The 17,574-nt window shown below is 35.6% G+C and overlaps 1 protein-coding gene across 2 annotated transcripts in view; it reads right to left on the reverse strand.

Moving 5' to 3' along the window:
- Positions 1-17,574, reverse strand: part of RPS6KA5 (ribosomal protein S6 kinase A5) — a 67,183-nt gene that overhangs the window by 29,048 nt on the left and 20,561 nt on the right. Inside the window, exons 3-6 of one of the 2 annotated variants that reach the window (XM_054275214.1) lie at positions 16,001-16,219; positions 12,389-12,504; positions 11,480-11,587; positions 789-872 (exon numbers count right to left, since the gene is read on the reverse strand). In XM_054275214.1, coding sequence (XP_054131189.1) covers positions 789-872; positions 11,480-11,587; positions 12,389-12,504; positions 16,001-16,219 — 527 coding nt within the window. Of the gene's footprint in view, positions 1-788; positions 873-1,556; positions 1,673-11,479; positions 11,588-12,388; positions 12,505-16,000; positions 16,220-17,574 lie in introns of those variants that run through there. The other variant, XM_054275215.1, reaches the window with a different exon arrangement.

Genomic DNA, 17,574 nt, shown 5'->3' on the forward strand with positions numbered 1-17,574 from the left:
CAGACCAAAAGAGACACAGAATCCACAGAGAAGGAAAAACAAGAACTTTCTCAGGCAAAAGTCAGACTCTTCCAGTTCTTACACAGGGCTGCTATAAAAGGAACCACAATCAACAACATTCCATGATCCACAACAAAGACAACTCAACTCTGTCTACAGCAAAAAACCACAGAGATCAAAGTCTCCAAAACTTCCCATTATAGTGAGCAATCAGAATAAGTTACCTAGGAATACTGCAGAATTATTTTAGAGAGTAGGTTTTTTTGTTTCAAAAATCATCTGTTAATTATTGCAGTCTTGATCTTTTCTATCACTTACTGACACTTTATTGTGCAATAAAACTTGAGTCACAAGTCACACAATTTTACAATATGAGAATACTTATAACATTAGTGACCTATCCCATACCTCAATAAATACAACAGATTTCTGTAATATCCAGTTTAAAATGTATATCAGAATTAGCCACAAACCATTTTCCACTCTGAACTAGTTTTTTATGCAAAGGCAAAAAAGCGTTAACTAAGTCTATTGTCCCACAGCATATTTAGAACAAATTTTGAACAGAACACAAATAAGCCTCAATATCTTTATAAATATGCCTTTTACTTCAGATCAGAAGAGGAAAATACATCAACACACAATTGAAGACACAGGAAACAATCTATCTTAGGACAACCTTAAATAACACATACATAAATAACGTCATATTTTACAAAAACCCCTCAGGATGAGCAATATGTTGACTGAAGAATTAGTTTATTTTCAGTAATAAACTTAGAACATACCTTATCATGTCCTGTGTCTCCCCCTCTTACAATATCTGGAGCCATATATTCTATTGTTCCACAGAAGGAATATGCTCTCTCATTCTAGGAAAAAAAGAATTACATCAAACAATTATATTATACAAATAATATGGGATAGATATGGCTAACAGTTCCGAGATGCTGGCAGCAATTCTTCTCCAAATAGCTCAGAACTGCTAGCTAAATAATATTCCATCATTCCATCATTTGTAGTGACGTATCACATAATGCTACAGAATATTTAGTCTTCTATGAAAAAATAAAATGTCATAAGTTTGTGTTGCAGTCTAAGATAAGCACACAAAAATTAATCTACTAATATTTAGAAAACTCTCCCATAAGTCTAAATGATCTACACGTTTCAGAACTTGGCAAGATTCCCCAACTAACACAGATATACATTTTGAAGGCTGCAATACCAATACTCTAGATAACAAATGAAACTTGTAATTAAAAAGGGAATTACTTGTAAGATGTACAATTTGCCTAAATTGGATACAAGATCCTTTGAGTTCCCCATATTTAGGAATTCATTATGACCTCTAGAAAAGTTGTTTTCTCTCGCAACAAACACATATATAAGAAACAACATTCTCTCAAGAAGAGACTTGGAGAGAGACAAGACAGAGAAGGGGAAAGGTAGACAGTGTTGTAAATTTAATTTTATTCTATACACTGAATTATTCTCTTGTTCAAAACTAAGCTGCTTTCACAGGCATGTATAATTGTTCCCTGGTAGCCATTTACCTTTGAGGTCAACATGAGGTCATGCTGTACCTTGCTAATGACGAAAGCACATGTGTTTGGGCCATGCAACATTGTTCCTCCCTTATCCTTCATGCTTCTAGCATTTTGGGGAGAGATCCTGATAGGTCCTTTAAAGAAGAGTGTTCAAAAAAGCAAATATTTCAAAAGTCAGGTTTTACATTTGTAGATTCAGGTTTGGAGTTTAAAACAGGTGCTATATAAGAGACTACACTAATGAGAAGAAGCTTCTAAAAGTAGAAATAGTGCTCTGTGCTACCCTAAGGCATAAAAATGAAACAGTCCAGCAGCATATTATTAAACTGTATTTCTTAAAATACATATACTGTGACTGGTTGTTTGGGGTAAAATTCTGAGCTCAGAATAGTTAAAAGGCCTCATTTTGTTTAAGTATTAACTTTAAATATTAACTTCTGAGACAAAACCATATAATAATGAGCTTTTCATGATTCCACTTTCTTTTGACACAACTATTGTTTCTGTTTGATAATCTTTTCTAGTACGTGTTATCTGCAAGAAATATAGTGTGATAGAAAGCACAAACAAACAAAAATGTCAGAAATTCCTAGCCTCCATCAGAGAATCTAAACCTATTCAATCTCTGTTCTTTTTTCCTTCAGCTGGGAGGGTAGGAGGGAGGGAGGGAGGAAGAAGGGTGAAAAGGAAAAGGAAGGGGAGTGGAAAACACAGAAAGAAACTGCTCTTTTCACTTGCTACCTCTCCAAAGAGTAAAGATAATGCAGCCAAAGTGAGATATCAAGACAACTGTCTGAAAGGAAAGCACTCTGACCTCAGCTATAGATTGACACAGATTCACCTTCATAAGACGCTGTAGAATGTTCTGACTTCAAAACAGCTGAAGTCAAAATCCAGATACTTCTTTGTTAGAAACCTTTGTTTATGCTGTTTATTAAGTTACAAGCTTCATCAATTACATCTAGCTGTTACTAAAACTGAGGTTTTAGAGTATGAAGTTGCTTTAGGCACACATAGGTAAATCTGTCACTGTTAAATATGCCTCTTCCAGGAAGTCACTAATAGTTCCTGCTGTCATGCACTACACGTGGGTTTACAGCAATTTTCAAAGAATGTTATCTCCAGTAACAGTTTCATTTTCTGTCATTTTCTGGTCTCCTCGGTACATGAGAGACATGGATATAGCAGAGAGCATCCAGCAAAGAACCATAAATATGACTAAGGCAACCTATGAGAAAAGGCTGATAAAGCTGGGACTGTTTCACCTGAAGAGGCAAACCTGACAGTTCAGGGAGATTTCATCAATGTACAAAAATGCCTAAAGAAAGCATGCAAAAAACAGAGGAAGCAATGCTCTTTTCAGTGGTGCCCAGTGACAGGACCAGAGGAGGAAACACTTTTTTTACTGTGACTGAGCAGTGTCTCACAGGCTGGCCATGAAGGTTGTGGAGTATCCTTCCTTGGAGATGTTCAAAAGGCCTCTTCTGGGCAACCAGCTCTAGGTGACTCTATTTGTGCAGAGAATGGGGCAAGATGACTTCCAGCACTCCCTTCCACTCTTGTGATTCTGTCACAAAATGCCACTGTAAGCTGTATTTCAACATTCATTTTGAAACCACAGCCAAGTCTTACTTTGTACACCCTCCAAATTTACATTTCATTCAACTGTATAACACAAATTCAAATTCTAAAAGCCACATTATTAACACTTCCATGTTATGAGATGTAAGACAAAAAAGGATATTGTTAAAAAACAACTGAACTTGGATTACCTACAGGTGAATGCTCACTGAACATGCACATCTTGCAAATACTTGAGCTTAAGAATTTTTTTGTCTTTTAAACTACCTGAAAATGTAGAAAGCATTTCTCCTCAAAGACAGAGGGGTCTTATGCTTTCAGTTATCTAATGACCTCCTTCAAAAAATAAAAAAAAAAAGCACATTAACAGCAACAAAAACCAAAAGGATCAAACTCCATTTTGCTGCAGAAACTAATCACATTCACCATGCCTACAGGAAAGGCCTGACTGATGGAGAAACAGTCACTACTGCCACAAAAGGATGTGTCCTTTAGAGAACATCCTAGCTTACAATAATACAAATTCAATTTCTTATTTTTTACAACATATGCAAGGGTAGCTCTGAGAGTTATTAAGTCTTGCAACTGCTCAAAGTTGCCTGCTACTTCAAAGTTCCAGCCTTCATCAATTAGAGCCTCTCTGGGCTCTATCAGCAGTGTTTTGAACAGCACCCATTAGAAAGAAAAGATACACCAACATTTCTAGCATACAGAAATCAGTTATCATCATTGCTCCTTTTTCGTACAGGTGTGAGTGTATGTAATCAGTCCTGAAAGTCATAACTTACAGCTTTGCTCCAAGCATAAATAGTGAAAACTTTCCCAGGATACCAATGTCAGGGCCCTGAGCTTATCAATAGGCTCCACAACATCTTTCACCAATCCTAGGAGTTAAGGCATCTCTGCTTAAGACCAATTCTGACAAAATGCAGCTGAGTGACTTGTGTAGAAGCTCATCAAGGGCCTCTTGCTCAGGCTCCTGCACCAGCTGTGCTGTAGGTAAGTCTGTACTTGGCTGGGTATCTCGCTGATGCCGATCCATCAAACTCAAATCCTGACTTGTCCTCAAGCCTCTCTCCTCACAACAAACTTTTCTGACAATCACTGGACTGTTGCCCAAGCCTGTTCTTCTGGCACTAAACTTCTTCTGATCTTCTTGCACCACTGCTCAGTGAGCACATAGATCCATACTTGTTGTGGTCACCCTTAGCTCACACTAATGCTGAGAGCAGTCTCCCCATTCTGCTGCTTCCTGACAAAGCAGGAAGAACCTAGCTCAGAACCACAGTTCCTCCAGGAACAGCTTACAGGACTGAAGAATTTAGGTAGTTGAAGAGTTCAGCAGTATCACATAGAATATCTCATTTATTAGCTATCAGCAAACTGGCCACAACTACTGATCAAGTATTACAGCTCTCTTGGTAAGCTTAAAAAGAAAACCAGGACCGTAGGATCAAAAGAACACTATCATAACAGAAAATTAGTTGTAATATGTAAAGGCCATATAGCCTTTACATATTGGGGTTGTTCTAACAAGCTGCCCTGCTGAATGGATTTTGCATTTTAGGAAAATCACATGTAAAGACTGAAAAGCCTGAATTCTTGGCAGAAATAGGACCTGTACCTTCAGCAAGCCTTAGAGGTGATCCTACCTCATAGATATTTACCTCAAAAATAAAAATGCACCAAGGAAAAAACTAATTTCCATAGCAATTATATCTGTGACACCTTTCATTGTCATTTAATAGTCCAGAATAAGAATAATTACAGTCTTAATTCAGGAAGACATATGAAAATTGGCAGAGAGACCTCTCACAGTTCAAAGATGTGATATAGGTTTAAAATTGGGGTGGGGGGAAGGGGCAGAAATCTTGCCTTAACAAGGTCCTTGCCATACTGACTGGTTTCTTCTTTTTATTCACCTTTTTTTAAATTTTCAATTATTTTGGGAAAATTATTGGTGATAATATCCAGATTTAACACTGAATAATTAAGCTGTCCACACTAGAAAGTATTACTTCAAACAAAAAGTCTATCAGCTGAAAACTGTTGCTTCTGTAGCCGTAAACTTCTATTCACAACTAAAAATATGTTATTCCCCATTTGTCTCCTGCAAAGGTCAAAGACAGGCAAAAAACAGTTCAGTGGTACACTGCTTAGACTGCTCTGCTACATATAACAAGATCACAATGAAGACTGTAACATAAAAATGAAAGTTTATAGACTAGGGCAAGAATAGTTGCAATAGGGCAGATCAAGGTCCACTAGAGTTTGCAATGTCATCATAGGAAGAATTTTTTTAAAAGGATAGGGAAATTAACTGAACATCCTATCCTGGTGGCTGTTCCAACTGGAAGAAGCCAGTTAAGTCAAAATATTATATTGTTACTATGCCTCTTGCCACAGCTAGACTAATGATTTCTGCTTCCAAAACACACATGGAACAATGCTACTGAATTTTTCAAGCAAGAATGAGATTTGCCTGCCAGCAGATGCCATCAGAACAGGCAATTAAAGGGGACAGCAAGGGCAGCTAAACCTTGAACTGCATTAAGCAAGAAATCTGCGACACCTACCTCTGTGACCCAGGAACAAAAGCCAAGGGAAGGCCACACTTTCATTTAATGTCAAGTGGAGATTCAAGAACTCTTTTCACAGACTTTTATAATACCTGTGTTTGCTTTTACAGTGCAGTTCCATTGCAAATCTACAAGCAATTATTTAAACCAGTTGCTGAAAATGGATTTTAAAGCAAACAACTAAGAGTAAAGAAAACAAAATTCTCGATTCTGCAGACAAGAAAAAAAATCCAGAAACAAATTATTGTCAGGGAGGAATGCAAGTATGTACCTCTCTCAACGTGGATGAACATTTTGTACTAGGTTCTTCTCAAAATCATTGTTTTTTGAGAAGAGAGAGGCAGTAGTATCAAGAAAGGACAGCATACAAAGCAAAACCTGAAAACTCATATTTCTTCAAACATAAGCAAAATTGTATGATATGGAAGAGTACTAATTCTGGGAAGAATTCTGCTAGCTGTTACTACAAGCCTTCAATAGTTAATTTTTTTCTTTTAATGAAGAAAATCATATAGAACATGTCATTTAAATATCTATAGTTTCAGAGAGATCCAGATGTAATAGGTAAAGAAGTGGACAATTTTGCTCCAATGCAATTCATCTGGTTCTAAATTCATTTACATTTGGCTGTGAATCTCTGGTCACTTAAGTCTTTCAAAGTTTTTCACCTGGCTGATTAAGTTTCATGAAAGTAAGGTATTCACAGTTATTCAAAAAAAAAAAAATCTCTTACAAGAATGGATTCATGACAATGGGAGTGTTTGCCCTCAGAAAATTACTTGTTTTCCCTTCAAAAACAGAATGAGAATTTTTCTGAGTTGACTAGCAATCTAATATCCAATAGAAGATTGGATAACAAACTACTTAACACAGATGGCGTTTCCCCTCAAAACAGCTTTCTTTTTTTTTTTTAGTGGTATATTACAATAAGAAAACAGCACCCTTGAAGCAGTCATTGTAAGAAATCATGATCTGTCTTGCAAAAATTCTTAACAGTACTTTAATATTTTGACATCAAAATCTGGAGAGAAACTACTTTATGCTCTGTTCCTCTGCATTACTGGTCCATGCTGGAAAAGCACAATCTTCATTGTGATAAGCACTGAAAGGGGAAACCTCTTGAGTAAAGGTCCAAACAGTCAACTGACCACTGACGACCTGGTTTTGCAATTAAATTAGTCCAGCTCAGTGATGTGCCTTTAGAGCGTTTGATATGTTCTTAATATTCATTTTCAGGACATTAAAACTGAGCCAACTGAAGCACACCAAACAAAGCAAAAAGTTTTTGCCACTATTTCATTTCTTTTTCCAAAACTAATTATCCAGACAGATCTATAATAGATGTTAACTTCTGTGGACTAACTTCACTATTCAGTTTACTCTGACTTTTTTCTCTTTGAAGAGATGTAAATCTACTTCTTATAATTGTTTCTTATGTTGACATCACTGAACAATTCTTTAACTAAAACACAAGCATATGTAGCAAGTCATCTAAAGCATAGATAATTTTACTCATTTTTGCAAGCGCATGCTCAGTGTTAGAGGATGCACTGTCTAATTGCAATGATAAGACAATATCACTTTAATTGGACAATTATAAAGGGTCTTTTAGAGTTAAATGCATAACTAATCTACTAGGTTACTCATGTTAGATTACAGTTCCTAAAGCATTAAGTGAGTCAAGTTGTAGTCACTTCCTTCTGTTCTGAGCTACCTTTAAATTGCACTAAGAATGTGCACAAATCTCTTCCTAGTTCATCTACCAAAACCCATAGTGGACTAGCCTCCAATGACTTTTCCTCCAATGGAATGTGCTTTAAAATATTTAAAAATACATACTACTTTTCTTTCCAGAACAGAATGTTCACTCTATCATCAAATAAATGAAAACAAAATTCAATAGTGAAAAGCATTTGAGTTATAACTAAATTTGCAACTCTCATCAAGAGATTTTCAGATGAAGAAACAACAATGTATAGGAATTATTCATTCTGCACATCAGATAGAAGTACACAGACATCCACCCAACTGTCTTAGGCTTCAATTCAATCATCCCTCATATTGAATACCCATTTTTATCTACCCATTTTACTAAGGCATTTGTATGCTCACAGGCACACTGTTTGAAGACTGACAACATTCAGTATTTACTATCTATTTTTTTAAACTTCATTAAGCAAACACAAAAGCTTCAGAAAAAAAGCTAATGCAGAAGACATGAACCAATACAGAACTGAGCACTTCACTACACTCTGGAAGAAAGTGTTCTTTACTGGATTTCATTAAGAAGAAAAACAATTGCATGGTCAAATACATAATTTTCACAGTAATTCAATGCATGTGTTCATATTATTTTGCTTAAGAGAAAGATCTCCATGTACACTAAAATAAGATTTAAAAAGGATTTTAAAAAATGAAGTAGCACTTTAGCAATACACATCAAAATTAAGACCAGACCTGACAACTAGGTTAAACTGACATTGACCAAATCAAAACAAGTCCAGCACAGAAGTGGAACTATTAATGAGTTAAAAAGATATAAGCTACAAGTCCACCAGATAAAGATAACACACAAATACAATGGAAAAAGACCCCAAAACAACTTAAGAGTTCTGGGGTTTTTAAAGATAAATGTATTACAAGACTTGAGAAAACAAAAAAGAAAAAACAAACAAAAAAGCCCCACTGAAATGATTTCACTTGTGCAATGAACAAAATAGTGCTGTAGAAGTTTAAATTTCTACCAATTCTCTGTGTCCCCAATAATAACTTATATTAGTGTCACATGCAAATGTACTTTGAGACCCAGTTAGACAAACACTAGGCTGAGAGGCATGAAAACATCAGGACTTTTGTCCTGATCTACTTTTTACCCCAACTTTGTTAATTCAATTGAGATTTAAAAATCATATATACTAGCCTTAAATTCATCACAGGGTTAAGGATGCAAATGCCATAAAAAGCAATACTGAATCTCTTTCAATCTCTTAATCTCTTACCTAATCCCATTACTTGGTTAGGCTAGTAAAACTGTAGGCCTTCATGAGCTTTCAAATAAAGTTTGTATCAAAAGGAATTTCATACTTAAATACCTTGTGATACTGACCTACCCTATGTGACAATTCCTTTTTATTGAACTACTTTATTCCAGTCAGGTTATTTCTTCTTTTCGCATGAAAGTAAGAGCACATTGCTTCATTTTAAAGAAAAACAAAGGCAACATCACTGTTGATTCAGTTGTAAAAGACAAATTTCAGGTTTCAGCAAAGCAATACCATAAAATATTTTAAAGCTCTTAAAGCTGCACTGCTTTAACTGGGACGTTTAATTCTTGCATGTTATTTTCACATGATAACTAAAACAGAGAGAGCACTTGACAATGCACTCTTCACACATGCTTCAGTAGCTGCACGGCAGAAATCAATAGGTTTTTGTTTTCTTACAAGTCACAGGCATTTGCTTCCCTTCACTCAAACAGTGCTTAAGGAAAAACAGCTCCCCACCTCTCCACCACAGAACAGTCAATCTGCTGCAATTATTGTAGTCCTGTTTGATTCATTAGGTGCCCAGGTACATGAAAATCTTTAACAGTCATCAGATTATAGCAGAGAATGAAATGAAAATACTGAATCATGATGTTTACTAGCAAGCATCACTAACTACAAAACTATCCAAACATCATAAATACATGGTGAAGTATTTCTCTCTAATAAGAACTCTAAATATAGCACACATCTCTGCTATGATAACTTTTATCCCTTTTTAATAACCTAAATAAAACTTGTGTCAGGTAATCAGTCCAAAGAGACGGTTACTAGAATAAACTCCACTTCCTTAAGTATGCATTTCTAATGGCAAAAGTCTTGCAAGGAGCAGGTGGACCAGGACGAACATGTGAAGAAAGGGAAAGAAATTAAAGTACACTGCTTTGACTAAATCGCAAATGCTACACCTTTATCTGACTTACACAGTTGTAATTTTATTCAGAAATGTTACCCTAGTGAGCATGAAAGCACTATACAGGCAAATTCTACCTGCTGTAAGTACATTGGTTCAAAAATGTAAGTTAAGTATCTATTGTAATGAATTTCAAGGGCTCTAGTAGTAGCTCAATTATCTACAAAAAATACAATATGAAATGTCAACTTCTATGTGTAAATAGGTCATTTTAATCATGTTTAAATTCAGTACTTAAATTACAATAGCACAGAGGAAAACTTAAGTCAAATGCAGACAATTTCTTAGATTTTGAAAGCAAACAACACAATTGTAATTACTTTTCTTGTTAAAAGAAACATGAGAACTGTTGAGATTTTTTACAGGGAAGACAAATATAAGATGTGAAAGAGAATAAAAGAAAAAACATATTTAAATGAACACACTTATAAGGTATATACTGAAAACAGAACAGATTAGAGTCCGAAGAACCAATATTAAATTTCCAAGGAGCAAAATGGCTTTATTTAATGACTGCAAACAGTCCTCCCCTTTCCTTGCACTGCTTGTAAATGATGTGCCAAAGGTGAGCACAGATGAGATGTGCTTCTTAAAAAACCTGGTTTGAGACTTAAAGGTTCTGATTCATTCTAACACTGCTAACACAGTGAAGATTTAGGCTTCATTCAGCTTTGGATCAGAGGCTGGGGTACTGCTCCTTTTCTCACACCTCAGTGCAGTAGTACCAGCACTTGACTTTGTCCCTTATGCCTAGCACAGCTCTCCTCACAGCTCTACCAGGTGCCACTCCCCCTAGCCACACCTTTCACTATCATTCCTTCCTGATGAAAATTGCATCTCTCTGCACTTACTTTCTGGCACTGCTGTGCCAATCTACTGCTAATCTCTTCTCATACCAGTTGAGCTTCCTCTTGGTTTCGTGCTGTAACTTAGAAGGAATATACTGACATTATCTCTACTACTTCCCTGCTTCAGAAAGTAAAATTTAATATCTTTTAAAATGGTCCCTACCAAATCCTACCACACTCCATTTGAAATGCAAATATTCTAGAGGAAACTACCAGCCATCTATTTTTAGAAAATCCTTCTGCTGCTTCTAACAAAGACTTTTAGATCTGCAGTCCCAGATTCCAATACCCGTGAAACCTAATGTGAAAGCCAAAAATCATCCATTTAAAAATTTCTCAGAAGTAAAATCCTGCACACTTTTGACTCTCTGAAATCTAAAAAGCCTATTTGGAGATAGAACTGTACCTTACAAATAATTAACAGCTAACATCAATAGTGAGAGATCGCTGTTGGGTACAATGTACTTACTTAGTAAGAAATAAGCTTTTATCCTAAAAGCTTGCAATTAAGCTTATTAAAAGTGACACAAAGAGATGAGAAAAAGACAAGATAATAATACATGAATTATTATTAGCATAAGGAAGAGTCATAGCATGCCATTTGCCTAGTCATTCCAATGACTTAGCACAGTCAAGCTGTTTTTTTAAAAGGCATCTGAAAATGAAAATGTAAGTGACTTTTCAGACTTATGCAGGTCTTTCCCTTTTCATGTCAAGGGCAGCAGAAGAAAGTATGAAAGCTTTTCAGGGGAAACTAGAACAAAGACGTGTGACAACACTGGCAGGCCTAAAACCAATAAATTGAAAGCTCAAAACCTATTAACAGAGACAACTAGATTTTGTTCTATGATGTAAGAGTCTGGAATGCAGGATTTCCATCCTTTTTAAATGTGCTTAGTATTTCAACAAGACTTTGTCATCTTGCTCAATTCTGTCCACACTTACTGGAGAGCCAAATACTCACCTCATCAGTAAGAAACTCCTTACTTAGCCCAAAGTCTGTCAGCACCACATGGCCATCAGAATCAAGGAGAATATTCTCAAGTTTTATATCCCGATATATAATCCCCAACTGCAAACAGAATATAAGAAAAAGTATTTCAAAATAGTGTCACCACATCAAGAAGATATTGCTGAATGTTTTTAAATATAAAGATACCAAAATTCACATTATTAAGGTAATCTGACACATGAAAGTTGCACCTCAAAAAAGACAATTTTTAAAGCCCTTGAAGAAATAACTAAAATTACATTTAAAATCCTAGAAATTACACTGTGCATTAATGTCTTAAAATTTCAAAGACATACTGTATTCCCCTTGAATCTAAAAGTAAACAAATACTTGCTGTTGAGTGCAAAACTCAGTTCTCCTTTCATTAAGAAAATGGATCCTTCTGTTATACAGTCTAGACACAGACCACACACGCATGCTTTGTAATAGTCTACAAATCTGCTTACCACTTCTGAGAACTGTAACACTTTTCATGTCTACAGCTGTGCTAGAACTCTATTACTCAGTTGTGTAGAAACAAGGAAAACCAAACATTTCAACCCAAAACTTGTTCATGTTCACAACAAATTAGTTTTGGTGACATATATTGGTTCACAAGGATTACTAGAAATGAACAAATCATTTGTCAACAACATTCCTCTTCACCCTGCAGGCAAAAAATTGTGGCCTTAATCTAGTGCACGAGAAGGGACACTTCATTGGGGGTTATTTCTAATTATACAACTAATATCCCATTGCAAGACAAAGTTACTTTCATTTTAAAACTATCTAAAACAATAGCTCTCCTTATTAACTTTATATGATACCGAAAGAATACAGCTGTAAGTCCTCAAAAGCAGCACCAGAGTAAAGTCATTTTACCTTGTGGAGATGTTCAAGTGCCAAAACGATTTCTCCAATGTAAATTTGCACCTCATTTTCTGAGAATCTCTCTCTGTGTGAAAGATGAGTAAACAATTCTCCTCCATTTATATAGTCTAAAAAATAGAGCACAGAACCTTATAATTTCACTTTTTGACAATTTCATTTTCTTATTGAAATATTATTAAGTACTTTGTAAGCTATTTAGTAACACATTCTACTATCAGATGCTTTTCCTTAATTGTAATTCACTAGTATTTCATCATGCTGTACAATATTCAATTTCTTTCTTAGAGAACTGAAGGAAGAACAAGACCCACTTATAAATAAGCATCAAAACCATAAAATAAGCCTCAACTATTTCTAACTTATAAAGATGGGTTTTTCCACAAAATCAGTCATTTAGTTATTTAGGAATATGAAAAGAAAGAAGCACAAATCATATCTACAAACAGAACCCCTGTAGACTCTTATGAAATACTCTGATGAGCAACAAGGCAGGCTGACACAAAGAAAAGCAATTCAGAAAACAGGTATTAGGGGAAATAATCAATTTATCGACAGACAATTACAAAATTTCCCTTCAGAAGGGAAACCTTGATGGCAAAATTCACTGCAGGAGATTATTTCCACATACACTCCCTCATGGAAACCACACTTTCATTCTTTGCAGGCTATGACACAAGGATTTTCCCACAGTAAGGGAGAGGGAAAAAAATTATTACAACAGAGCTCCACTGTAACAGAAACATATTTTAGATACAGAGCTGTTTATGATAGCAGTGTACATTACAGCCAATAATTTGCAATCTCACAGCTGCCATTATTGTATTTGAGGTCTACATACACAGAGCAGGGAACAGGCCCCACAAAATCTTCCTCAGTATTTTCTTGAATGTTGCTTCTGTAGATTTGTTGGTATAAAACACAAATCCATAAAAGGCATCCAATCCTATTTTAATTTAATAGTTGGAAGGAGAAAGCATATATACAAATTATACATATTCTGATCTCTCTCCACTTTTCAGTTCTCCAGTTCTCTCTTTGAAAAGGAATATTAGTGGAATCAAACAACATGAGAAGGATTATTTATCTAGACCAGCAAGCAAATTAGAAAGACTGAATGAAGTATAAATAACCTACATTTTAGAATTGCTTCCTTCTTCTAAAAAAACTTCAACACATAGAAAAAGGTAACAGAAAACAAGTTTTTAAAATATTTCTAGCCAGATCTGCTAACTTAGTACAAGGGAAGCATTGAATTGCCATTAAATTATCCTAAGGACTGAGACAGATCCAAACCAAAGCTGCCACAAGGAGTGGCAGAACAAGCTAAATTCTATCCAGGTTGTACACTAACCACAGCCCAATGAAACAAACAGCCTTCAAATTATTGGTGCAAGATCAAATGCATCACTGGCATAACAGAAAAAAAAAATCCTAGTTACTTCAGATAAACTCCACCTGACAGTTCAGATTATTTAGCTATTTTTAAAGGATTAGATGTTTAACCTTGTTTGACAATTTTGTATAGAATTGATGGTACTCACATGGATACAACACTTGGTTCGTTTAAAGCCAACATAAAAATTGGAATCAACTCCCAACTCTGTTTTCTGGAAATCTGGCAGAAATGCAGCTGCATGTCTGTACGTGATTCAGTCTAAAGTCATATAGCTATGTAATCTGACAGCATGAAGAACTGTACTAAATACTGCACTGAGGCTCCAATTCTAAGACCTCTAAGAACTAAAATGGCAGCTAGCTCGCACACTAAATTCAGCCAAGAACAAAAATTAGACCAATACTGGTTTCCCCCAAAATCCAGAAGCCTCTGAAACACTAATTCCTAGACTAAATTAAAGTGATTTACACAGACTTACATAAGACACAAAAAACTTGTAACAAACAGTTTGGGTTTTTTCCTGTCAGGGAGGGTGTGAAGCTCAGTTGATTTATAAAGTAGCCTTACACCACATTAAGGAGGAGAAATTTTCCCTGTTATAGAACGTCATTAAAAGTATAATAATCATTCCTACTTTCTGCTGAAAATGAAGGAAAAAAAAGACTTTTCTGGCCCAAACAGATATGCTGAGAATGGATGAAAAAGAAAAAAAATCAAAACAAAAGACTGTAATTATATCTTAGTTATGAACTTCTTGCTTCAACCATCACCTCAACATTGCTATACAGCGGACACGGACACGCGCCCTGTCTGCTACACAGAGTTCCGCACAACTACTGGGCTTGCTCCTTTTTGCCTCTTATGAGAATATAATACCAAGCTTTTAATTTTCTTTCATACAAGAGGCTTTTATAGCCTTCTAATTATGTTTACCACCTAAACTTCCTCCCTACTATGTATTTATTTTTAGGCAAATACATCTATCTCAGGTTTCAGGGCGTTTTGTTGTTTGGGTTTCCTCTCTATTTTTTAATATTTCTTATGGGATATAAGGTGCATTTGGGTAAAAAATACCTGGACTTAAAGAATGGTTCCATAATATTTATAATACATGTTCACATTTTCTCTCATTTAATCTCTCAATTTTTTCCAAATTGTTAGTCAATAACCTTAAATCCAATATAAATTTCAAAACCTTAATTTTTAACAGTTACTCTCAAGATATCACAAAGCTATCAATATATTTCTAACTATTTATTTGTGACAATCTTTTATTTATTTCTTTAATATCCTAGTCAGAGGAATTTACAAGAAACTATAACACAATTTTCAACTCTCATTTTCAGAAGGAGTTTAGTGAACACTCCATTTCAGCTCTACATATTTATTATTTAATGGTAGTATATGAAACTAAGGTATGTGCATAGACCTTTTTAAGAATTGACAGCTAGAGGTGTATATTCATTTAATGTTAAAAAAGTTTTTGCTAATTTGATGTTAATCAGACTGTTAATAAAGGTTAAAAAATTGAAGTTATGGATAAAAAGGAATGCAAAACTTGCACTTCAATTAAAAGAACTTACTTCCTCAAACAGTACACTAAAGAAGCATATTATGAAACCAAGCCTTAAATTAATCCTTCATTTCACAATTCTTTTAAAATACTCTATGTAAAAAGGTTTAAAAAATTGCTGGCAATTTTCTTACAAATATAACTCATACACCAAACACTAACATTTGCAGCTAATCTGAAAGGCAAAAATATTTCTAAAATTAGACTAGTACCAAACCTTATGAACAAGCTCCACTTCCAGCACAGAAATGTGTGATTTTGGACTGTCTCTTAGCACCCAAAAATTGAAATATGCAGGTATCTCAATACTCAAAGATGTAATTATCGCAAAACATTAACAAAAGCAAATGCTTCCAGGTGATTGATGAATACTCTTAAACATTTTTTGCTGCATGTAAGTCACAGATAACCACTATCCCCTCCAAGTCAAAGTAGCACACTCAAGCTCAAACAGGAAAACCACAAACACAGACACTGCTGAAGATTAACAGTATTTTACTTCCTATGCTTTCTCATGCAATCTCCAAACACACTGTACTTTAGACCACATTAAAAAAACCTTACAAAACATTGAGATAAAAGGGCTTTTTTTCTTTTTTTTTTTCATAGAACTTGAATCCTGAAGAGTACTCACCTAAAATGAGATGAAGCTTTGTATCTGTCTGGAAGGCATAATGTAAGGTGACCAAGAACGGTGATTGCCTAATGTGCTCCAGGACTTGTCGCTCTGTCCTTGTGTGCTCAGTTGTTTTGGCTTTTTGAACTATTGTTGCTTTCTTCAATACTTTCATGGCATACAGTTTCCCAGCATCGTGGCCGCTTACTTTCCTCACTAGGAATACTTTTCCATAGGCTTCAAAATTGGGGAGAAAAAAATCCCAAAAACAAAGAAAAGAAAAGAAAGAAAAAAAGAGACAAAAACCACAAGTTACCTACTTGTACTACAGATCTGGCCGATGCCATTATTACTTTCAAATACTCATTGTTATGGCAGACAGTAATCACTCAGGCTAAAACTCTACTAAAACACTTTTCCTCTTTCAGATTGACCTCTTCTGAGCAAAATTTCAAACAAATGAGCTTCATAAGTGAACACTGCAAGAGCGGGAAAAGCAATTGAACTTCTTCAGTATTAAAAAACAATTTTAAAAGCTGATGATTTTGTCCTTTGTAATAACCTAAAACATCCATACCTAGAATTAAGCAAGACTTCCAAGTAAGAGATGCTATTTTTTGTTCTTAAAATAGTCTGCTCATATTTGCACAACTTATATACTTTCATTCTGGTTTTATAACACTGAAGTTACAAAAACCCATAGAAAAGGCAATGAATTCTTCCCATCAGTATTTCATACATAGGAGCTTTCTGAGGCTCTCATACTGGACTTAAAAGAACTCCTGGGAATTCTACATAAATAAATTTTTTATCTTTACCAGGCAAACCTGTAGAAACAGTAAAGGTTAAAATTAGTGTGCAGTTCCTGGGCCATGATCTCACTGCAATTACAGAGATATGGTGGGGTATCTTGCATAACTGGAATACTGTCATGGATGGCTGCAGACTTTTTAGCAAAGAGGCCAGACAGGCAAGGTGGTGGAGTTCTCTTTTTGTAAGCAAAATGGATCAAGCAACCAAAATGTATCCAGCTTTGCCTAGGAGTGGATGAAGGAGGAGCCAAGAATTTGGGGATAAGAATTCAGGGACAGGCTAAAATGGGTGTTACTGTTATGGGTGTTTACTACAGGCCAACTGATTAGTTAGAGGAAGTAGATGAGGCCTTCCACAGACAGCTGTCACAGCTGTCACCATCACAGGCCCACAGTTCTCATGAGCACCCCTACAGCTGCTGGAAAGGCATTGTAGCTTGGCACGCAGGAGCCCAGGAGGTTCCTGCAGAGCACCGGGAATTTTGACATAGGTGGTGGGAAGCCCACAGGGAGAGATGTGTTGCTGGACCATGTATTAAGAAACAAAAATGGACAGGTTGGGGATGCAATAGCTAGAGGCAGCCTTGACTGCAGTGTTCATGAGATGGTGGAGTTCAGGATTCTGCATGGAAGAAGCATGGCAGTAAGTAGGATTATAGCCCTGGACTTCAGGAAAAATAACTGGCACCAATCCTCAAGGGCCTGCTTGGAGGAATCTCATAAGTTAGGTCTCTAGAAGGTAGGGTGGGTCCAAGAGAGATGCTGAATATTCAAGTAGCA

This window comes from Melozone crissalis, unplaced genomic scaffold (genome assembly GCF_028551555.1).
Source record: "Melozone crissalis strain CALT ecotype California unplaced genomic scaffold, PUWL_Pcris_2 ptg000018l_1, whole genome shotgun sequence".
Taxonomy (NCBI): Eukaryota; Metazoa; Chordata; class Aves; order Passeriformes; family Passerellidae; genus Melozone; species Melozone crissalis.